The sequence below is a fragment of the Seriola lalandi genome, unplaced genomic scaffold (genome assembly GCF_002814215.2).
Source record: "Seriola lalandi dorsalis isolate HSWRI2012SDOR001 ecotype SW California unplaced genomic scaffold, Sedor1 jcf7180002054563, whole genome shotgun sequence".
Classification (NCBI taxonomy): Eukaryota; Metazoa; Chordata; class Actinopteri; order Carangiformes; family Carangidae; genus Seriola; species Seriola lalandi.
In genome coordinates this window covers 1,299,610-1,323,390 of record NW_019525116.1, presented here as the reverse complement: position 1 = coordinate 1,323,390, position 23,781 = coordinate 1,299,610, and the positions used below count along the sequence as shown (strand labels likewise).

The 23,781-nt window shown below is 42.9% G+C and overlaps 1 protein-coding gene across 14 annotated transcripts in view; it reads left to right on the top strand.

The window, feature by feature from the left end:
- Positions 1-23,781, top strand: part of nfixb (nuclear factor I/Xb) — a 138,996-nt gene that overhangs the window by 100,741 nt on the left and 14,474 nt on the right. For 7 of the 14 annotated variants that reach the window (XM_023416415.2, XM_023416423.2, XM_023416416.2 and 4 more), the window contains 7 exons: positions 7,219-7,284; positions 9,805-9,879; positions 10,931-11,051; positions 11,423-11,458; positions 12,184-12,314; positions 16,470-16,544; positions 22,579-22,707. In XM_023416415.2, the coding sequence (XP_023272183.1) occupies positions 7,219-7,284; positions 9,805-9,879; positions 10,931-11,051; positions 11,423-11,458; positions 12,184-12,314; positions 16,470-16,544; positions 22,579-22,707 (633 nt within the window). The remainder of the gene's footprint in view (positions 1-7,218; positions 7,285-9,804; positions 9,880-10,930; positions 11,052-11,422; positions 11,459-12,183; positions 12,315-16,469; positions 16,545-22,578; positions 22,708-23,781) is intronic. The other 7 variants (XM_023416419.2, XM_023416414.2, XM_087176648.1 and 4 more) reach the window with 6 other exon arrangements.

The following is a 23,781-nucleotide window of genomic DNA, read 5'->3' as shown; positions in this document are numbered from 1 at the left end:
GAGAGAGGGGGTGAGACTGCGCAGCCATATATACTTAAACCGAAACCCGCTCTTGTGTATATGTGTACGTCAGTCAGTGCAGTTTGTCAGTGCGCCCGCTGCTTTACAACCGTCATCCGTCAGCATGCAGCTGTGCATACATGCTACAGTATATTTATTATTCTGCGTACGTGTACGTGCGCTGCAATTCAATCAGGGGCTGCCCACACCACATCTGGGCAGAGATGTACGGACACAACGCCACAGCTGCATTCCCACATGAACCCTGAGACTGAGCTGCTGCTGGTAACTCCACACACTGGATGCACACGCCTAAACGCCACTAGTCATAGAGACTGAAGTCAGGGCAGCTGGGGGGGGGGGTCACTGCATGAGAGATTGAAAGGGAGAGGCAGAGGCGAGACGGAGATGAAGAGGGGGAGAACAGTGGTAGATTTGTCCGCAGAGCCGTCGAGCAGTTGGAGGAAGAGGCCCCTATCATTTGACTGTGAACTGAACCGTGTCTGCGGAGCTATCCTTAAATGACACGGCTCACAGAGGGCGGAGGCGGAGAGAGCCAGAGTCACAGGGGTCACCGGGTGGAGGCTGCAGCTATATCGTTAGTCAGTGGCATAGGTTTAAACACGGCCTCTGTCGTGTTCACGTTCGATAGCCGCTACGCTCTTACTGCGGAGCCTTGTAGTCGGAGCTGAAATGCTTTTCCCTTCTCCCCACCGTTGTTTTCCTGCAGATCCAAGGATTCAAACATGGCACCAGGTGTAAACATTTACCCCATTTAAGAGGCAGATTTCAGAAAATGGTTGAAATCGATGCCACAGAGGCAGAAATACACTGACCTCCGGTCTCTACTGTGGGTCAAGTTTCAAAAACACTTGAGTCTGCACTTCCCATGATGCAATTCAATAGTGTTTTCTTTCTGTTAGTGTCTTTCTGCCCCGTAATGCCCATATCACCACCTCCCCAGTTTGTAATGGAGGCCTGATGACATCATCTCAGACTGTACAAAACTAAAGCTTAACAGCGGTTCTCACACATAAGAGTAGTTTAACTGTAAATATTCACGCTGCTTCATCCCAACCATATCCATACAGTAATGCACATGCATCCTCATAGGATCATGTAAATCTCTAAATCTGTCTCTTGCAAGTCTAAGACTTTATACAGGAAGATAATAATCCAAGCTTATAATACAATCCTGGACTACTCATTTACATGATCTAAATGCTTCTCATCTAACACAGCAAGAAAGAACATAAATATATTTCCCAGAAATCTCAAACTATTCCATTAAAGATCCCTTTCACACACGTAACATTTTATATAATATGTTATTAAGTAAGTCAATAAAATACTGAAAAACACACATTGACATGAACTAGGGTCTTATCAGTGTCTCAGCAATTACACTGGGCAGTCTAATTATAGTATTACTCACAGAAACAATGGTGAAAAAAACACACACCAAAATAACATAATAAGATAATTATCCAAGCTGTAATAAACTGAAGTTATCCTTTAAATCCTCTGCTGCTGTTTTACAGTGTGGAGACTCACTGTACAGTAGCAGTTGGCTGTGGCGCTTAAGCACTTTGCTCTTTGCACAATTCCCCACAGTCATTAGCACCCCACACACACACACACAAACACACACACACACACAAACACACAGAAACTGATGAAGCATTACACTGAAAAATCTGAGATATTTTAGCTACATCTGGACAGCTGTTGTGTGCATGCATTTTACAAACCTCTGATTCTGGCTAAGAAGATGCATGTCTGTGTCTGTGTTTGCATGAATCTGCTGTTTATTTATCAGATGAGCCGGCAAATGCATAATACTATGAATGCATATTACTAAACGCTTTTATACATCACACAGAAATCAGTGTGGTGTCTCTTTTTTGAGGAGGATGAGAATACGTTTATAGTTTAACAACCAAAGCTGTTATGTTTTATCTCCGGTGTTGAACTGGTGATGTTGATTTTACAGTCTGTCATCAGTCTGAAAAAAACCTCTTCACTTAGTGCACATTAGATTACAGAGAGCCTGTTTGCTCATGTGTGCTTGTGATGCACAAACAAACACTCTAAGCTGTTCAGTAAATTAGCGAAAAGTGCGCAGCGTGCACTCATATATGAATATGCGCACGGTAAATGAGTCCATTAGCTCTGGCGAAGGCCGCCTGTGTACTATGTGAGCGAGCATGTGTATGTAGTTTATACATTCAAGTGTCTCCAAATGATTTGCACTTGTGTGTACGTGCGCTGTATGTGTGTGTATGATGAATAGTGTGATTAAGTAAGTGTGACTTTGAGTGTGTGTACATTAGCCTGGATGTGAGTTATTAGCCTCTGTCTGCATCTGCAGTGTGACAAATGTATAACCAGTGTTAACTTCTGTGTACACACTGCAGGAGTCTATCAGCAGCCACTGTATACTGACCAAGCAACCAAATGAACTCACTCTGTCTGTGTACGTCCGTGTGTGTGTGTGTGTGTGTCTGATTAGAGCGATGGCATGGTATATTTGATGGCCTGTGTGTGCCTGTGCTCTATTATCTCAGGCGGGGCGTGTGCAGGGGGCCTTGGGGCGACTGTGCGCAGGAGATAAGGGTGATTCATCTGTGTTTAAACGTGTGTGTTTGTGTGTGCGTAAGAGCATGTTTATGCTTTGGAAGCATGTGTATCCATGTTTGGCGTGTGCACGTGCAGGCATTTGAACCAACACACTAATAAATATGGTTCCATATACCGCAGTGTGTGTGTGTGTGTGTGTGTGTGTGTGTGTGTGTGTGTGTGTGTGTGTGTGTGTGTTGTAGGTGTGGGCGTGCACACAGGGCTCTGTGGGGATGAGTGGCCTGCTGGCAGTGATTTCTCCCTGCCGGTGGTCTACAGAGCATCAGCAGGAGCAAAGGGATGATAATAACAATAATAATAATAATACACAACCTCTCTATTGTTCACAATGAGAGCATCTCTCCTTCTTTTGATGCAGCCCACCACCGCCGCCGCCCTCCCCACACAGACTCACATTATTCCTGTACAGGCACCTATGGGCACTTATTGTAGACACACACAATATGCAGTATACTGTGTATTTACATGAATGCTTGTAACTGTGCCAAGCATTAAAAACATGTACACACGTGCATGTGGAATGAAAGCAATTTCATATATAACATATACAGATACACACACATAGATATTGTAGATACATGCGCGGAGTCAGTGCCAAACTCACTGAGGAGGTCGTGGCAGGCTTCCTGAGTTCCCTCATTTTTTATTACTTTATTGGAATAAGCAGAACGTGGGAACGACATACACATGAATACAATCTTCAAAGAATGAACATATTGATTTTGAATAGAATAAAACAAAGCGTTGACAACATAACAAATATGTTTCGTGATGTTTTCCGGAACAGAAGCAGAGTCTGAAAGTCTGAAAGTGAGAACACTGTTGTCCATCGTTTATGAAGATGGTATTTCCCTAGTTTGCTGCAGTCATCAAACATTGTTGTCAGTATAATCAGAGAAAATGAAAAGATTAATTTGCTAAAGCAACAAAATATTTACAAAGACACGTGTGACTAACTGACCATTTCATAACAGGTTTACAAAATGAGCATAAAGGAGAAATATCTTAAATATCTTTATATTTACTCGTCCGGGTGTAGTGGAAACCGAGCAAAGGGAAATGCGGACAGAATGAAACAACAAGAGGATGAGGGGATAAAACAGTGATGGGACAAACAGCGAGGTTCCCTGCAAGACTGGAGACCCATGTTTCATTATTCAAGGGGGTGCAATCGTCCCACAGCGGAGAAACACCTGCAGTCACTCAACCAGAGCCTCTCAGTAACTTTAACACCATCTGTATTTCATTCTCTCATCACTAATGCTACTTTTAAATAAACATGTCACATTAGCAAAAAAAAAAGGAGAGTTTGGAAGTGTCTGAAAATAAATGTCACAACGAACCCAAGAGGGAAGGTGCAGCTGACAGTACCTGTAAAAGGTCGATCATAGTGACAAACCGCCCGACTCGACAGTTCACCTTTGCTCTGTGAAACGTTTTAGCGTCTTGCAGCTCATTGTTTCGGCTTTGGTTCTCTCTCACCGTTCTCCTCGGCTCTGTTTCCAACCAACGAGCAGCTGTTTACACAACCTGCGTAGCATCAAACAGCAGAAAAACAAAGTTAGCAACCAGCTGGTGAACATAGCGGAGCATTTTTTCCTCTGGAGCAGCGTGACGACCGACAGGAGAGTGAATAGTGGACTTACATTTGTCAGGTAGCTGAAAAACGACTACGAAATAATTGATAATGTTAGTTTTAGCCACTGGATGTTGACACAGACAGATGTCTGCTAACACGTTAGCCACAACAAAGCTTGTCTTCTCTGCCCAAAGTGACCAAAAAAATTAATTGTTACAGGTTAAAAACTTGTTGTTGTAGTGCGGGGACCTCTCCGTCTTTTTAATCCTCCACATGAAACAATGGCTTCAGTCGAGAAGAGTCACAGTCAGACACTGTTTCCTCTTCCACCAGCCTTGGAACCAGAGTTGTAGTTTATTATCGTTTGGCTTTAATGGCAGCGTGCAATTATTGATAAGATCATCTATGTAACAGACCGGAATCAGTCTATTAAAAATAACTGTCTTGAGCTTTATCACGTTACATCTCACATAGTATATGCTCACGTCCACCTTTTATAATCTCCAGTTACATAAAGATCAGTCTGGTAGAGAGGAGCCAAGCAAAATACCTCTAATAACTTTTAGAGATCAGTTCCTGTCCACAGTTTGCCAGGAAAAGGGAAAAGTTATGAAAGCTGCGTTTGAAAAATGCGGTTAATAAAGTAACTGGAATGGATTTAACACCTTAAAATGCAGAAAGACTGATAAAGTCAACCTCATTATAGTGTAGCACGGCGCCCGCCGGTCCGCGCCGTGCCAAGAAATACTTAAACAAAACAACACATTGAGCCCATGCCAGTGGGCTATATTATTATCTTCATTCGAACTAATTGCTAGGCCAAACAGCGTCACATATGCACACACAGGCTTCAACAACCACTCATCATTAGGGACTTTAGCTGTGGTGTGCCATCCCTGTTGTCATGACAACTAGGCACTGGATTTTTGGCTTGGAAACTCACATAGTGGAGAGGCGTGCAGGTTTGAACAGTTTTCTAACGTCTTGTTTTTGCTGCCGGTGAGACGCGCGGTCAGGATCGTCCGGGGTAGCGCCGCCGCGATGAGAGAGGCCGCAGGCTTCACTGGATCCTGGCTCATCTCACAACATCACCTCGGCCGCCTTGAACGATTCCCTTATTTTACTATTTCTGTCTTTTTTACATCGTGAGTGAGTCTGACATGTGGGATTATCTCTCGTTTTTATTTAACATACACACATACACTAAAACACTCTTTAATCAGAGCAGGCAACACAACACACACACACACACACAGGACTGCAGACAAACATCCCAGTGGTTTTATCCTCACTCCATTAGCATTGCATATCCTCTGTAGGTCTTTTTATCTTTAAGACCATTGGGTCTGTGTGTGTGAGAGAGAGTGTGCATTGCAAAGCGCACGCGCGTGTGTGTGTGTGCGCGCGCGCGTGTGTGTGTGTGTGTGTGTGTGTGGGTGTGCCGTCAGCTAGCAGGAATGCATGGGTACCGCCAAAGCTAAGATGGCTGCCAAGCGCTAAGATGGCTGCCAGGATTCCACAGAGCGACAGCACGAGAGAGAAAGAGAAGCAGAGACAGAACGAGTGTGAGAGGAAGTGAGGGGGAAAGACGCGAAGATGGACTCTCACTCCCGCAGAATGAGGGATGAGTGTTGCGAGAAAAAAAAGAAACTCTATCCCTGTGTTTTCCCTCCTTCTTTCTGACCCGGAGTGATGAGGTGATTTTGTTTGTCTCTTTTTGTTTTCTTGGTTTTGGCAGCGCACAGACAGGGGTGAATAGTGCAGCAGTTTGCTGGCACGTAGCGCACTAATGCCACCCAAGATTAGGACGCTGATTTGGGAAGATGTTGAGATTGGGGGGCCCTAGTACCGGCTGCAAGGGGGCCACGCTCTGGCTAGGGACACTTGGCCCAGGATGGCCTTAAAGCTTCAGTGCTGTGGGGCTAATTGGACTGAATGGTATATATGATACAACTATAAAACTCTACAAGGCTGCATTACACATCTGAAGAAGAATGGCAGCCAGCAGGCCAAACAAAACTAGCTGAAGCAGGCTGCTCTCTGCCTGCCCCTATAGATGTCAAGGTAAATACACACAGGAGGTGCAGTCCAAACAATACCTACAGTCCAAAATGTTACACCTCAACTTACAAGTCTTGAGACCTCTAACACTACTCTGCCCTACTGCCTTGACTTAAATATGTTAGAGCCCGAGAAAGAAAGACATAGAAGGAGAGAAAAGTGAAGTAAACACAACAATGTCTAGGACCTGGGAATGAACGTTTTACAAGTCAACAGTGAGGAAGCTCAGCTTTCTGGGGACCAGATTACTCAACCTGCAGTGTCAGAGGCCTTCACTAAAATATTGTTAGTGTGAGTGTGTGTGTGTGTGTGAGTGTGAGTGTGTGGGATTTTGAACCCCTGAAAAGAAAGATAAAGAAAAAGAGAAAAGTGGTTTTGTTGGGGTAAACACACATTGGAGATGCAATCCAAACAATGCTCCCGACCCAAGAATGTACATTTTAGAATTACCCTTCAATTTACAAGTGAGCCGTGGAGAAGCTGAGGTTTCTTGGGGCCTCTACACCGTCCTTAACTAAAATAGTGCACGTACATTTGAGTTGGTTGGCGCCCCTGAAAGAAAGGTATAGAGAGGGAGAAAAGAGGTTTGTAAGCAAAAAGAGGACACTCCAGACTGAATTCTGCTTTGACTCTGTCTCTAGTAAGTTGGAAAAGTGATTTTTTCCCACCATGACAGACTCCAGAAGTCAGGATATTAACCTTGCGATTCGCCATTTTATGACTTTCAACTGCGCTTCAACCTGAACAGAAATATGCACCCATCTTTAATCTCGGGCCCACGTCTGTCTCTCCTCAGTGGAAAGAATGAAAGAAGGCGCCATTTCCCATCCAGTTCCCTCTGATGCTAACCTGCCCCCTCACCTTGAGCGGTGTCCAGACATCTGTCCACCTGACTAACCATCTCCCCTTTCTCTTTTTTTTCTTCTTCTTTATTTCAGAACAATCAGGACAATCAGACAACTCAAACCAGCAAGGAGACACAGATGTCAAACCCCCACCGAATGGTAAGTTTACAACTGTGTTCCTCCCACACAGAGCGTGCACAAAACAGTCTGACATACCTGTGCGTACATGCAGTCACATCTATACAGACGGTAACACATGTGCACGTACAGTATATACACACTACCCCTACACACAGGCCTCTCTGTGTGTGAGTGCGTCCCAGCAGAGTTGGGTCTAAGTTTATTATGGTAAGGAGAGCTGATGGTACTGTAGCGTGGGGGTTGTGCTGGGATTGTGGCGGGCCACTCATAAATCACACTGACGTTATTGGAAGATGGGAACCACATGGCCGCTGCCGAGCTGAGCGCTGACCTCATGCGCTGTCCCCGCTGTGGTTAACCCCGGACAGGGATGGAGTGAAGGAGAGAGAGAGAGAAGGAGAACTGGAGGAGGAAAATGGAGGGAGTGAAAAAAAAAGGAGTGAAGGGGTGAATAGAACAGGGAGGAGAGAAGTGATGGACAGAAGGAGAGAGGGATGAAATGAAGGAGGGAGGAAGGGTGTGGATTTAAAATTCATTCGACCCTGGAGCTTAGGACATCCTTTATACACACACCACCAGTACAGTGTCACTCATTTAGTTTAACTTTCTTTTACAACCTAGCTATGTTGTTGTGGCTAACATGTTAGCAAACATTTGCCAGTTTACACGACATTAGCTCTGATTTTGGTCTCCACCAACTCCTGAGAAAACAAACTGGCTGTTTACCCGCTAGATTCTCCACCATGTTCAGCCGGTTCTAACTTAATCTGTCCTTGTTTGATGCAGGTTTGATGTTAATTAGAGCTTCTTTTTTTTTTAACTGAAAACAACTGCCTGATGGTAACGATAATTAACACTGACGAGAGCCGTAAACAGTAAAGTAGGGGACTGGAGTTAAAAGAAGCTAGAACACTGTGAAGCTGAAAGAAACTGCAGAGTCAGATGATAGTTCTATGCAAGTTCATCACTACGAGTGACTCTTTTCACATGCAATTAGTCACGTGATCCATTATTAATATGAAAATATTGATTGTAGCTGCATCACAGTTAGAATGATGCAGGCAGTGTTTCCCACAGGTTTGAAAGTTTACTTGCTGTGGTGGGTGGTGCGGCGTGAGACCAATGTGCATGCAGATTAGAGGGGGAGAGTGTCACCCACATTATTTTCTGTAGCTACCATTTACAGATGTCCCCTAAACGCCTCACATGAAGACTATTGGTAGACGCTACAGTTTACCGATGTTCCCTTAACGCCTCACATGCAGGGTATCGGTAGAAGCTATAATGCACTTATGTTCCCTTAACGCCTCACATGCAGACTATCAGTAGACCTTAGCAAGTGGCTGCACACAGAGAAGCCTCAGTTTCAAAGATTTTCCATTGTAAACATCCATCACAGTTTGTGGACCAATTACCTGGTTCAACATACAGCTATCTGAGGGGCACTCACCTGGGGCTTCACCTCCACACAAAGTGGTTTAGCTTATCCAGCTAAACCTGTTAGCTTCTTTACAACACGTCTTATTGTCTTGTGTTTCCTGCAACAAACACCGCAGCCTTGTCGTAGCAATGTCGCCACGTTCCCAGCAATCTCTGCAGTGACCATGGTGAATACAGTGTAATCATAAGAGATAGAGTCGGGGGCCAGAGATGTGAAATCTCAGATGTAGAGTTTCCACAGCTCTCGGAGGGATTGGTGCCTTATCCTTATCGTGACAGAGGAGGCTCGCACTCAATGAAATCACTTTGTTTACAATAGAAAAACGTTTTCTGCCATCTGGCTTTCATCAGCGTCACAATCGTGCGGTATAGCTGCCTTTTAAAGAGCAAACACACAGGCGATTCTCTTTAAGGTAATTATTAGTATTGCACCTGGCAAAGCAATCAGATACATAACAATGAACATCCCGCGCTGGAACAAGAGAGAAGGAATGTGAAGTTGTTTCTTGTCATTGAGTGCGATCCGCCTCTGTCATCAAAGATATGAAGCCAACACCCACGTAGTAAGAAAACAGATTTTTCCTTTTAAGGTTCAGGTTACTCTATCAATGGACTCAAAGGAAGGTGCTTATAAGGATGGAAGCAGAAGGATGTGTGTTTGCATCGCTGCTCAAATACTAGTTATTATGCACCATTACACTTCTAAATATGTTCCTTGATTTGCGTGTGCATGATATATACATGAGGTTCATTATTCACAATGCATGTTACATTATATAACAGTCTGTGTGGTGATTAAACTCCCTTGTTGAACCTGATTGGTTGTGTATGTTGTGAACAAAATGAACATGTTCAAACCGAGGGCCTGTTGTATCTTATAGAAAACACATGGTTCCACTGGATGACACTGGCAGTGTGTCGGGCTTTGCCATACATATGTTTTTCAGCTCCCTCTGCATATGTGTATGTGTGTGTGTGTGTGTGTGTGTGTGTGTGTGTGTGTGTGTGTGCGCCTGTAATTTCACGCACGTTTGGTGTTTGCATCTAGCCTGCGGTCCTGCTCTCACACACTTTTCTTTCTCCCCCTCTTTTACCCAGGCCACTTGAGTTTCCAGGACTGCTTTGTGACTTCAGGGGTGTGGAACGTAGCCGAGCTGGTCCGCGTGTCACAGAGTGAGTCACCGCTGTAATTTGTCCCGTCAATATCTGGACAACACGCTCTCCCTGTCATTCCTAGTACACTTCATACAGTCACTTTGTTGCAACGCCTTCAATAGCAGAATTATTAGCATCCCTCATGCTCCAAGTATCACCTTTTTTTTTTTTGGGGGGGGGGTAAGGCTGGTGATATTCTACATTCTTCTTATCAACAACAATGATTTCATCCTATTATTGTCTGTGTATCTAAACCCAGATATAGCTTATTCCTTCATTGTTGTGTAACACTATTAAAAACACATCACTCCATTGTCCCTTTGTTGCCATGAACACACACACTGTAGTTTATTTTGACCCAATCCCACATAAACACTCATCAGAGCACCAAATGGGTTTTAATCCTCAGTTGGAAATAATCTTCCAAATATGTACAATTTACTCCTGTTTGAATAATGTTTGCTGGGAACCACAATGTATTTTTTTTTTTTACAACCAGTTCTTAAAGCTTGATGTCTTTAGAAGGATCTGTTGGGATTGGGGCTGAGTGGAGTACAGACAGGCAGGCTGGGGAAGTCAGAAAGTATTTAGTGATGGAAGAAGATCCAACTGATGTTTTACACACACACATGTATAAGTGTAAGGTTACTCCATAAAAGGAGAGAGCTATTGTTCCAGGCCCAAGCTTTTAGTTTTGCTTTAAAACCATCATCAGGAGCAGTCTGGTGTCAGGAAACAACAGCTCATAAATACCAGGACATCAAACTGCGCCTCATGATAGTTTTGAAGTAAAACCGAAAGCTTCAAACCAGAACAAAGCTTCTATGCTTTTCCTTGGAGTAACCTTACTCTTATAATGAGAGAATGTGAACTACAGAACCGAGCTACAGATGAGGAATGATAGAACAGCACCAGCCTTATCCTTTCAGGAAGTAAAGTTGTGATCATTTACAATATGTAGCTGCAGATTTTCTGATATTCTTCTCTGTAATGTGTGTGTGTGTGTGTGTGTGTGTGTGTGTGTGTGTGTGTGTCTGTGCACGTGTGTGTCTGTGCGTGCATTCCTCAGCCCCGGTGGCTACAGCGACCGGCCCCAACTTCTCCCTGGCCGACCTGGACAGCCCTGGATACTACAACATCAACCAGGTGACCCTGGGACGGCGCTCCATCACCTCCACCCCTTCCACCAGGTACACACACACACACACACACACACACACACACACACACACACACACACACACACACACACACACAAACACACATATAAACACACCTAACACCCATGATGCTCAAAATGTAGTTTTTCTGTACTAATATTGTTCATTTTCTTAATTCTCTAACCTCTGAAGTCTTGATGCTTAACTTACTCTGCTTTTTGATAGTGGTCTTTCTCTCCCCTTTTCTCCCCCCTTTTTCCTTCTTCACTGCTAATCCATCTCACTCCCTCTCACTTTCCCCACCGATCTGTCTGTCACACTGTCTGTGTTTGTGTCTTTTGTCTCTGTTTTTCTCCCCTCTCTCCCTCTGTCGTCCTCCCCCCACTCATCTTACGCTGCAGGACTGAAATGGAGCTTTATGCAAGTCTCCCACGGAGGTAGTTACACTCATTACAGAATATCTCCCCTGATACTAATGTAACACAGAACCCTGCATCACACTCGCACAAAAGCCACACACGCATGCTGTCACACAGATATGCACACAACCACACACATATTTAAACATTTTGGATCAGTGTACATTCACAACCCCCCCCCCTTTTTTTTTTCCTTTTTTTTTTTTTTTTTTTTTTATTGGTCACAGATGTATGAGTCTATAAGAATCTGCAAACACGCTCAGGAATTCATTCCAGTATCAACATGCGTACTCTCTGTGCTCGGTTTCTAGTGCGACGCCACTTTGGGCCAGTATGGATACAGCATATTGAATAAATTCTGGCTTCATGTTTGTCTTGCTGTCTCCAGTTGTGCTGCTTTGTCCCCCTTGGCTAAGACCTAATATGAAAACAAAACATCGAAGGGAAATCTTGACATTTAGCATTTTTGTTACGCTTGGTTTCATGCAGACGCATGCCTGACTCCAAGGGAAATAAGCACTCACATTTGTCCTCGCATGTCCCACAAAATGCTATGTGTGCATTCATTACAGCCACAAATAACAATTAGTGCTGCTTGTCACTTTTATTGAGAAACCTAGGCTAACATGCAAGTTCTAGAAAAATGGAAAAGAAACAATCCGATCAAGCACAAAATAAAAAAGGCATCCCTCAAACGCCTCCCTCAAGGATTAAACAAACTGCCTCTCTTCTTTTTCTCTCAGCTCCAACAAGCGCAAGTCCATTGACGACAGTGAGATGGAGAGTCCGGTGGACGATGTCTTCTACTCAGGCCGTTCCCCGGCGGCTGGCAGCAGCTCTCAGTCCAGTGGTTGGCCTAATGATGTGGATGCAGGTAGTCCAGCCACAGCCTCCCCATCAGATTTTGCACGCATTCCAGATGCCTCTCTCCAGAAGCTGGGTCAAGGTCCACATCAATTCAGATGCAAAAATGAAACAGATTTAGTACTTTGATGGAAGCTGCAACAGAAGCAGCTTCTCCAGTGTTTTTCTTAAAGCCTGCACTGGTTTTACATTGAATTTTAAAGCCCCTGAAAACTTTAAACATTAAAGGAGTAGTTTGACATTTTGGGAAATATGTTGATTTGCTTTCTTGTTGAGGGTTTGATGAGAAGATCAGCACCACTCTCATGTCTGCACAGTACATATAAAACCTACTGGCAGTAGCTGGTTAGCTTAGCTTAGCAATGAGACTGAAAACAGGAGGAAACAACTTGTCTGACTGTGTCCAAAGGAAACAGAATCAGTCTACCAACACCTGTAAAGCTCATTAATCAACACCTAATGTCTCATCTGTTAAATTTGTACAATAGCAAAAGTGTAAAAACTACATGCTGTGGTTTTAAGGGGGGTCATGTGCCAGACTATTTCTTGGCTGGGTGCAGTGACTTCCTGGAGTCTTCGACTTACTTTGGTTTTTGTACAGATTCAGCAAAAAAGATATGATCTTTTAATTATTGAATTTTAGATGTGCAAGTAGATATATTTTGTTACCTTTGGACAGGGCAAGGCTAAACATTGCCCCTTGTTTCCTGTCTTTGTGCTAGGGTAAGCTAACCAGCTACTGGCTGTGGCTTTATTGTACAGTTACGTGTAAAAGTGGTACCGAGCTTCTCATCTAACTCTCTACAAAAAAACAAATATGTGTATTTCCCAGAAACTTTTCTTCCAAATATTCCAAATACATCCTTAGTTATTATTTATTAAGAGTTTATTAATCAATGAATCGATCAAACTTTATTTGTATAGCACTTTTCATACAGGTTAGTGCAGTTCAAAGTGCTTCACAGATGACTGATGAGCTAAAGAGAAAAGGACAAGTCAAGTAAGAAAGCTGACAATGAGATACAATAAAATAGATTTAAAAACATTAGCAAACAAAAAAAAAAAACATAAGAACATGAATGATAAGAGTTTAATAGTGGAAATTCCCGTTATCTAGTGTTTTCATTGATAACTAGCCAAAGCCTGCTCTTAAGTCAATTAAGATTATGTCACCTATTAATTTTCACATTAATGACATCATTGTGTAGCTTTTCAAAAATCAAAAAAATGATCTTCCTCATCCTAAACTTAAATGATTCTAATTATCTTAATCATAAGTTATTACTATTTTCCAAGCTGCTATAATCAACATCAATGTGAATTTAATATATAAATATTTTATATAGACTGTTGTATAGACTGTAGCAGTATCATAAATAGAAAGGATCCAGACCCTGAAATAAACTCACTCAAGAAAATTCGAAATAGTTGAACTAAATCATTAAGAGCAAAAATAAAGGAGAAGGAATGCCGGGGACAGGGATCAGTGATTAATCTTGAGTTACGAACATTCACGGCTCATTTACGCCTCTGGCAGGCTCCTGATTGGCTGACTTAACCGACCGATGAGAGAAAATGTATCTCAAAGCCCGTTTTACATTGTTACACACTGTTTCAAGGAAACATAGCAAAAACTGTAGCAGATTGAACATGCCCCTTGATTTTAACTCAAAGTTGCTCAATTCTGATTGGTTCATAGAAGTATGTGTCCCATCCACTTCAAGTCTGAAGTCTCAAGAGCAGGAGAAAAAAACACAACTCTAGGAACCGCTCATGTTAAATAACCGAAACTATTCAACATTCAAGCAGGACGCCATTGCGCAAAGGAACAACCTCAATGAGAACATTTGTTTTCAGGGACTTTAATACAAATATTTTCAAGTGTTAATGTCTGATTTGAAATGGACCAGAAGCCACAGCTCTCCTCCTTCCACCATCTCCTCTTTCCACCAACACAGCCCTTTGCTTCTTTGCTGTGTTCACCCCTCTCCCCATCACATGACCCCCCCCCGATCATTCCCACTCTCTTTCTCACCTTCTTCCATTCACAACTTCTACTCCACCTAAAACCTGGTACCCAATAAGACCCCACCCCTCCCAAGCAGAACAGGCCTGTCTGAGGTTGAGGCACGTCATTTTATAGCATCCTTCCTCACACACAGCAGGGACTTAAAGGATCAGTTTACCCAAAACACATAAAAATCTGTTTTCTCCGTTACTCTAAGTGGTTTGATTGTGCAGATAATTAACAAGTTTTATTTGCAAAGGTTTTGAGATTTCCCCCGCTGAAACCTCATACCACCAACCCAGAGCAATGGAGGTGAACGAAATATCATTTGTGGTGAAACATGACATTTGAAAAAATGTCTAATAAAACAATGTCCACGTTTCTGAGCATCATTTTCAACCCCCCCCCAAAAAATTGTAATATCTATGTTGATGAGGTCTGTGGATTATCCTGAGTGGCCAGGACATTATTTCTCAAATGACACATTACTTTTTCCAGTATAACTTTTTACATGTGCGCCACACCTCTGCTCTTATGGCAGACTTCTCAATGACGAAATCTCAAAACCTCAGTGAATAAAACCAGAATCTGCACGATAACTAGGTCAAAGTGTGGAAATGTGCCGTTTCTGTTCTGGGTGAACTGACCCTTTAATCAGACCAAAAAACTCAGTACATTGAATTTATCCTATTTATGTTATGTTTATGTTTGTTTGAGTTGGCAGGGAGAGGAGTGGCAGAGATGCACATAGTTTGTTCAGTTAGCTCCAATGGTGTTAGTGCTACCGTTCATTGAGCTTAACTCTAGGAATGTGTGTGTTTGTGTGTGTGTCTGTGTGTGTGTGTGTGATGTCTGAGATTGTCATAGCCACATGTGTATAACATTAGACAGAAAAACTCTCAAAAGCTACACAGACTTTTGTTTGTACAAATGTCCCCTTCTGTGTTTTATTTTGTGATTAGATTTTCACTATCTTTCTGAGTACAGCCATAAAGAAAGTAAAAAAAATGGCAGAGTAGTGTAATAGTATCTTTAAACATTCCTCACCACATGATATTTACAGAATAGTTAGACATTTTGTGAAAAGGAGCTCATTTGCTTTCTTGTTGAGAGTTACATGAGAAAATTAATACCACTCTTATGTCTGTACAGTAAAAAAGAAGCTACAGTTAGCTAACAGTTAGCTTAGGTCAAAGGCCTGAAGGAGGGGGAAACAGCTAGCTTAAAAATACAACTAGCTTAAAACTACTACTGTTACTACTACTCGATTTTTAGGCCTACTCTTTGTGTGGATAAAACAAACAAGATATAACATGTTGACTATACTTTGCAGCTTTGCAATAAACTAAACTAACTGGCTTCCGGCTCCAGCCGTAATGCATTGAATTGGTCATTTTAACACTTTGGTTTTTGTACAGATTAAATTAAGAAGACGTAACATGTTAATTAGTGAGCTACAGAGGTGCTGATCAGGAGGTTTAGTCACCGTCAGATAGAGTAAAGCTAGCTAGCTGCTAGCAGCAATCTTTGCAGCTCAAGCTACACATTTTTCAGCCATGAGGGTAGTATCAATGTTCTCATCAAACTCTCAGCAAGAAAGCTTTAAAAAGCATATTTTCTAAAATGTCTAATTATTCCTTTTACCTTATTTGCGTTAGACGCCCTCGGAGTTTTACCTCATCCGTCTGTGTTGTCTTCTTGACTAATGCAGGAGAGCAGCACCAGTGTGACCACCCATTTATTTCTTACATCATAACCATTCACCCTTTGGCTTACAGCACTTTTAACCACCATGATGAATATCACGTCAAATGTATTTACAATAGACTTCATGTATGTCTCTTGGGTGTTGTATTTGACTTTGGGGATTCTGTTAAATTACTAATTTATAACCGTCACTCCCACTCACATGCTGCCATTTTAATACTGCCAGCAGTAATGATGTAACTATTTAATAGACACTTGCTGCACTCTCTTAACATTAAAATCCCCTATTGCCCATTATCTAACCACCCCTCTTTCTCTCTCTCTCTCACTCGCTCTCTCTCTCTCTCTCTCACTCTCTCTCATTCTTTCCATCTCTTTCTCTGTCTGTCTTTTTCTCTCCTCCCCTCTTCCATTGTTAACTCTTCCCTTCTCCCCTGTTTGGCCTTTCAGTGCAGCACCATTTGGCCAGTGTGCAGGAGAGGAAGATTAAGCATGAGAGCGATGGAGTGCAGTTTCCTTACCATGGTTAGAACAACATTAAACATTATACTGTGTATACATCTATACATGCTCTACTTCCGCTCACACCACCCTCAACTTATGTACATCTCTCTCTCTCTGTCTTTCTATTCAAGTCTGTTTGCACTTCCTGTGAGCTCTCTGAGCTGTTCTGCATTTTCCATTTCTCTCTTCTCTTCTCTCCTCTCCTCTCCTCTTCTCTCCTATTCTCTTCTCTCCTCTCCTCTCCTCTTCTCTTCTCTTCTCTCCTCTCCTCTCCTCTTCTCTCCTATTCTCTTCTCTCCTTTCCTCTCCTCTCCTCTTCTCTCCTCTCCTCTTCTCTCCTTTCCTCTCCTCTCCTCTCCTCTCCTCTCCTCTCCTCTCCTCTCCTCTCCTCTCTTGTGTCTTGTTCTCTGGCTATGCTGCCGCTGGGTGGGGTTGTGTTTCTACCAGATGTCTGCTGTTGTCCATTGTGGGTTTACCAAAGCCTTTTGGTAGCCCAGTAGCTCCATAACATACACCGCCTGTCTGCCTCAAAGATGTTGTTGTAAATCTGTGAAAGAAATCAGACATTTAGGAGGATAAAGACATCCCTAGTGCATTCAAAACACCCTCAATACTCTTGTACTGATACACACTGTCTGGCTATATTTTAAATGTGTAATTATGTGTATTATCATGTCTAAAAACCACATTGTTCTGAGTCTCCAAGGCGGTGTGAATTTGTCAACAACATTCAGCTAAGTGCTTTTGGTGTTGTAATTTTGTTGTCGAGCCTTGAGAGAGAAAGCAAGTGATGAAAGACACAGAGAGGGGGGGGTGTGTGTGTGAATGAGGTTTTGTTGAGTAGCAGCGTTAGCTGCTTCATCCAGCCGGTTGTTGAGACGGAGCTGTTGAGTGGTGTCCCACCTGCCGTAGGCCTGACTCAACCGTCTCTGGAAGACAGCGCAGGAAAAACAACATAAGACCCAAACAAACACGACTAAAGGCACTCAGGTGTGTCATCAACGCACAAGGCACCTTCTGTCTCCGAGACATGCTTACTCACTAACACGCACATTTACAAATGGCATGCAGACGCACACACACACACACACACACACACACACACACACACACACACACACACACACAGGACTAAATTTATGCACACTCTTTCTCTGATTTACATTCACACACACATAAACACGCACACATACACTCTTCCCAATCTGGAGTGGAGCAGCGTTCCGGTCCAGATGGCGCCTCCATGTGTCTACAGCGAAGGGAGCTACTGGGTTACAGCAGACATCTGTTCTGATGATGGTGGTGGTGGTGTTGGGAGTGAGAGATGAGGAGAGCAGAGGAGGGGTGGAGGACGAGAGGAGGGAGGAAGGAGGAGGGAAGGGGGAGGGCCTCCGCCTCTGCCTGCTCTGGAGGTGATCCTCTACCTGAATGAAAAGCTCTGAGGCATAGCAGGTGATCATGTAATTCATCATTAAGTCTGCTGTCTCCGGCTCTGCTCTGCTCCGTTCTCTCCCTCTGCCTGCTTGCTCCTGCTGCTCAGTGGTGGGAAAACTCGCTATCAACTTTTCAGTAAGGATGGGGAGTTTCCTAAGTATTTGTTATATTGACAGCGAATTCCAGCTAATTATCTGGGCATGAAACTGTGATGTGTGTATTGGTGGCGTTGTTGTTAACGTGTCCTTGCTTTGCTGAAGCACATTATCGTAGTGTTTATGAGCGCTAATGATGTGTGAGGTAGTCAGTTAATGAGAGACACAACTCTGTTAATGCACATTGTTTCTTGCCTACCTGAATGACGAGTGTGTGAGCTTTTTTTGTTTTGTTTTTTCCCCTCTCTCTCTTCATTGTGTATGCGTGTGCACATGCTAGTGGACCAGTTCTGTGACAGTCGGGGGGTTTGTGTGGTCGCCAGCTTGTTAGCGTGGCAAGACTAGAGGGTCATGGGAGCAATTGGCTGCCAGTCTGCTCATACAGTGTGCCAGGAGCAGGACACAGAAATAATGTAGAACAAACAACTCTGTATGTGTATGTGTGTGTATGTGTGTGTGTGTATATTCACTCACATGCACACACCCACCCACACACACACACGCACACGCACACACACACACACACACACGCACACACACACACACACACACACACACACAGAATAAGGGAGAGATCAGAGTAACTTCTGTTAGCTTTATCAGACAAAGCTTTCAATGGGCATCTGGGCCTCATTTGCTGCTCCTCACTGAGAAGCCACATAGCACCAGATATTTCAGCAAGATACCGACTAATTAGGGAATATCACAGAGACTAAAAACAATATGTATAATTTAAGGCTGTTTTTGCATAATAAGCTGGTTATAATTGAACTTGGGACGTGGTGGCACACAGTCATCCCTATATATGTACCACAGAGGAGCTGGAGCCAAAACAAGCTTTATCATGGGGATGCATTGAATCCACAACATGCTGGGATTCAGTGCGTCTGTTCTTAACAGTGCGAGCTAAGAATCCAAATGTCAGTTGAAATAATGCATTTTACTGTGACTCTCTATCAGCACCTCATGTAAGATTGTAGAGCAGCCATAAGATAATAAAATGATACTATGTTTAACAGACTGTTCCTTAAGGTTGTATTAGATAACTTATTCATTTTCTAAATATATAATACATTTGGTTCAGTAATAGTTAAGTACACACGAGGTCCTTCTACTTTCCATTTGATGCGACTGTGTACTTCTACTTTTACTGCATTTCAGAGGCAATATTTTAGTTTTTAATCCTACATACAAACTACATATATACATATAGGCCTATATACATTCACAAATTATAATAAAGTATATGAATTAGGAATAAGTAGCTTGATCTCAGTCAGTTACTATGTGAAAGGGTACTCAAGCAATTTCATATTGCACACTGGAAACACTGGATCCTACATTTCCCACAATGCAACCAGATAGCATCATTCACTTGCCCCTCCCTTGCCTCCTAAATGCCCAATTCTTTCATACTCCTCCCTTTCAGTTTGTAATTACTGCTTTCTCAAGTCTCAAGTCCAAACTGAGATAACCCCGATGACATCACTATGACATCATCAGGGTTATCGTCTTCCAACTTTGTAAATCAGTAGGATTTCAGGAGTTTCCCCTTAAAATAATGCTTACATGGTAATGTATCAACAGCAGTAATATAAAATAAATAATACATAATAATATAACCAGAAGGTGCACATTCCCTGTAATATATAATTCATTCAATTTGCTGAGAACACTTTTGTACTTTTGACTGTTGTTTTCCATAGAAAAATGTGTATCTCCAAATCTGGTATCTCTAAAGACTTTGAGTCTGACAAAAGTCCTCAACATTTTAAGCCAATGAAATAATTTAAAAACCCAAAAGAAAAAAATGCACTGCCACAAATGTGAAAACAGGATTAGCTCTCCCCAGCTCATGAAAAGCTGCCATTCCGGAGATACATGGTTTTCTCAGGACAGCAGGTCGGCCACCTGTACAGTAAATTAAACTGGTTGTAATATTTTTACCAAGCGACATTTCAAACACGGAAGTAAAATATCACTGCCAGATGGATACCAAGCCTACGCTGCTAATGTTCTGCTGACTGTAGCAAATGGTCTTACACCTCTTTTTTTATCTTCCTTTAACTTTTTATGAACGCTTTTTTGTTTCAGAGTGCTCAGCTTTTTTGGTTTACTAGTGTAAAGTGAATAGCAGTGATCTGCAATGCTGTGCCACTGATGTTTAAGCCAGGAATAACGCAAATATAAAATATAAAAACTACATATTACCCCGCTTTCTTAGTCCCTCTTTCTTGTCTCTTTATCGCTGGGAGAAAGTTAATTGCATCATTTGTCAACCTTGCAGTGTGTCACATACTGTAGCTTGTTATCGTCCTCATTAAAAACAGATGAAATTACAAACATACTTGACAACACAAAATATAGCAAACACATTATCTCCCAGCTCCCCTGTAAATTTCAAAAGCATCTTCTGCCCTTGTGGCTTCCTCTGTGTCTGTTTGGTTTTCTTGGTGGCAAACAATTGCTTCTGTTGTTGTTTGTTTGTTTGTTTGTTTGTTTGTGTGAAGCCTTCATTATTTATTTTTTTCCATAATTCTATCAGTGATTAATATTGATCTCCCCCTGCACTACTGTGTCCGCTCCTCCCACCTGCATGTGGAGTCACATGACGTGCCTCTTTGAACATAAACGCAGGCGCCCACCTTTTTTCTATACTTATCGGTGCCCACACAAGCACAGCTGTGCCCATGCTGCCTATAAGCATTGTGGGTAAATAGTGATAAAACATTTCCCAATGTAGCATTAAAAAGAAAGCTTTTCAGAAATCTGCTCTGTTAGACTTTATATGCTCAGCTCATAAAATCTATTTCCACATCTCTCTGGGCCATGTTGAAATTACCCACGTCTTTATTTGAGTGTGTTTGTTTTATATGTGTGAATATTGTGTCGTTTAGTCGTTTATAGGGTTTTGCTCGCCAGGGTTGTTTATCACTGTATTCTTTCAACCAAATCTGAAGCAGACAAAACATGAGCTCAGTATGTTCCAGAGAAAAGTAATGAGGTCTGTGTGTGCACGCTGATGTACTTTTCTATACTTCTGCTTCCTCATTATTCTCTGTTTTATGGATTGCTCCTTCCAGGGTTTTATTTCAGCACATATTCAACATTGCGGTTCCCGGCAGAGGTCAAATATACCATTTGGCGCTGCTCCTCAAACCCCGAAAGTCAAAATTGTGCCTTTGGATTACCATACATCAAAATAAATTCCCTCAGTGCCCACCACACAAGGCCTTGATCACAGAAGAGAACCTCTTTTATCTGTAGCTCTCACACTTTTGGCCATGTTTCTGGTCCGCTGGTGAGCCCAGCCTATAGTTAGTGTGCCCGTTTTTACCAAACTGAGGGATATTTCATGCCGTGCTCTAGCCTCAGCCGACATTTATAGACAGAGGGGGGACACTTTAATATGTTTGTCTATGTGTGTCGGCCATGCCGTCACCGCTCCTCTCCCGCTTAACTCCTTCCATCTTTCAGCCAGCCTTCACTGGCAGCGTGCCGGGTGCTCGCCACCCAGCCTGAACAGCTTGTGTATGTGTGTGAGAGTGCGAGCACTTCTTCATGAAATACTGTATGCCTTAAGGCAGTAACATAAAATACCTGACAGTCAGATATGCAGAAGGGCACTACATCAGAGGATCTATTGATGTATGTTTTGGCTTGCTCTTCTGCAGTTATATGAAGCTGCATAGCTCATGCTGGCTTTGGCTTGAAAAACACAGTCTGCCCCAGATATGAGGACATTCAGGATCCCCATTCATTCTGCAGAGGCAGCCCTGACAAGCGTAGCGAGTAGGTTGGTTGGCGTGTTTGTTGACTGTGTTCTCGTAGCTCTCTGTAGCTGCACTGGGCTCTGAGATCGTTGTGGTTCTGGCGTTAGTCAGATAGTTTGGGTCTCGACACCGAGACGTCTTTGAATTGATTTCAATGGTTTGTCCTGTGAGTCAAAGCAGTGAGTAGGACATTGCTGCGTTGCTCATACACTCCGGTGGATGATCGTAGTTGGACCGCCATTGCATTGCCCCAGCTCTCCTCTCTCCTGACACTCGCTTCCCGACTCCCCCACCCCTACCCCTTCCCCCTTTTCTCCCGTCACCTCCCTTCACTCTGACCCCCTGCTGCTTCAAAAACATGGCCTCTCACCGGACCCTGTCCTCAACACCCCTTCCCCAACCCTCCCACTCCCTAATCTGACGGACATGGTACAGCCCGCTGACAAAAGCATAACGTATTGGACAGACAGATTGTGAGAACCCATCTGTATGTTAAGCCAATCAAAACAAATCAATGAATGAATCAATCGATCAATCCATTGATTTCAATCGATCATAATCATTCGATTCTTGTAAATTAAAAAGTCTGATAAGTTTTTTTTTTTTTTGAGTAGAGTCGAAGTAAGAAAAGCAGCCATGTTTGATTAAAACCTCGTCTCTGTTCTGCCATTTTGTTGATCCCCTTTTTGCCAGGACTGTCATCGCCTGGTTCTCTTAAGAAGCCGGGGAAATTCGATTTCAGCGCCCTGTCCTCCCAGACGAGGTCCCCCCGCATGGCGTTCACCCACCACCCACTGCCAATGCTGGCGGGAGTGAGACCAGGTGAGACCAACCCAGCTCCCAACCCCCCTCCCCCTTACCACCCCACCCTTGATCGCCCCAACCCTTTCCTCTCCCCCTCCTCACCATCTCCTCCTACCCGAATCCCTCCCACTTCTTCAAGGCCCCACCCCTCCCCCACCCGTGGTTCAGAAGTGGGAGCGTTGTCCTTGGGAGATGAGAGTGGCCGGGAATTATCAAAAGGTGGCAGGTAGCTCTGCAGTTTCTGTGCACTGACCTCTGCCTCCTCCTCTGCCTGCTCTGACCCTGCAGGGTGCAGGTCAAGCTGGTGACGGAGCTTCTAGGGAGTCTGGGTGTGGTGTGTGACTTTTCTGGGCCTGTCTGTTGGTGGATGGCTGGTGGTCGTACATTTTCTGCTTAGAGTGGAGCAACTGATCAGGTGGTTGCTGCTGTCTGTTCTGTCACATCTCTACTTGCACGTGTGTCGGATGGTTGCAAGGCTTCTCTTACTTTGGCATTTTGTTCTTTATGGTGGAAATTACACTTTTAAAACGTCATGACTGTTTTCAATCAAGTGTCATTTCTCCATTGACTCCTGGCTTGTCTTGCGATGTTGTAAGACAATTGCTTCAGGAAAGGTTTGCAGACATACCCATCAGCAGGTTTTTGAATTCTTTAAAAAAGAATTAAATCTGGTTTTAAAATGACCTAATAACTGTTGATAACTATTAACCAACTAGCGTCAAATGCAGATTATTTATAATCAGTAAAAGTAGTTAAAATATTACTTAATGTTTATTTCCTTACATTGTAAATATCTTCCAATGACAGTTAAAAGTCAATTAGTGATAACTGAACATTATCATTAAATTTTGAATTTAGGTGGATTTATTTATTTGTTTATTTATTTTATTATTATATTTTATTTACTCTTACAATTTAAAGTTAAAAAAATGGCATGGGTCTTTACAAGGCCTGTTTAGAAACTGCCCAGGACGCCAGATTTCCGGGGACCCCAAAAGCCAGAGTGGCAATTTTGTTTGGAAACATTCACAAAAGTAAATATCAGCTCAAATGCACCTTAAGGAGTACTACACTGATAAAGTTGTGTTGCAA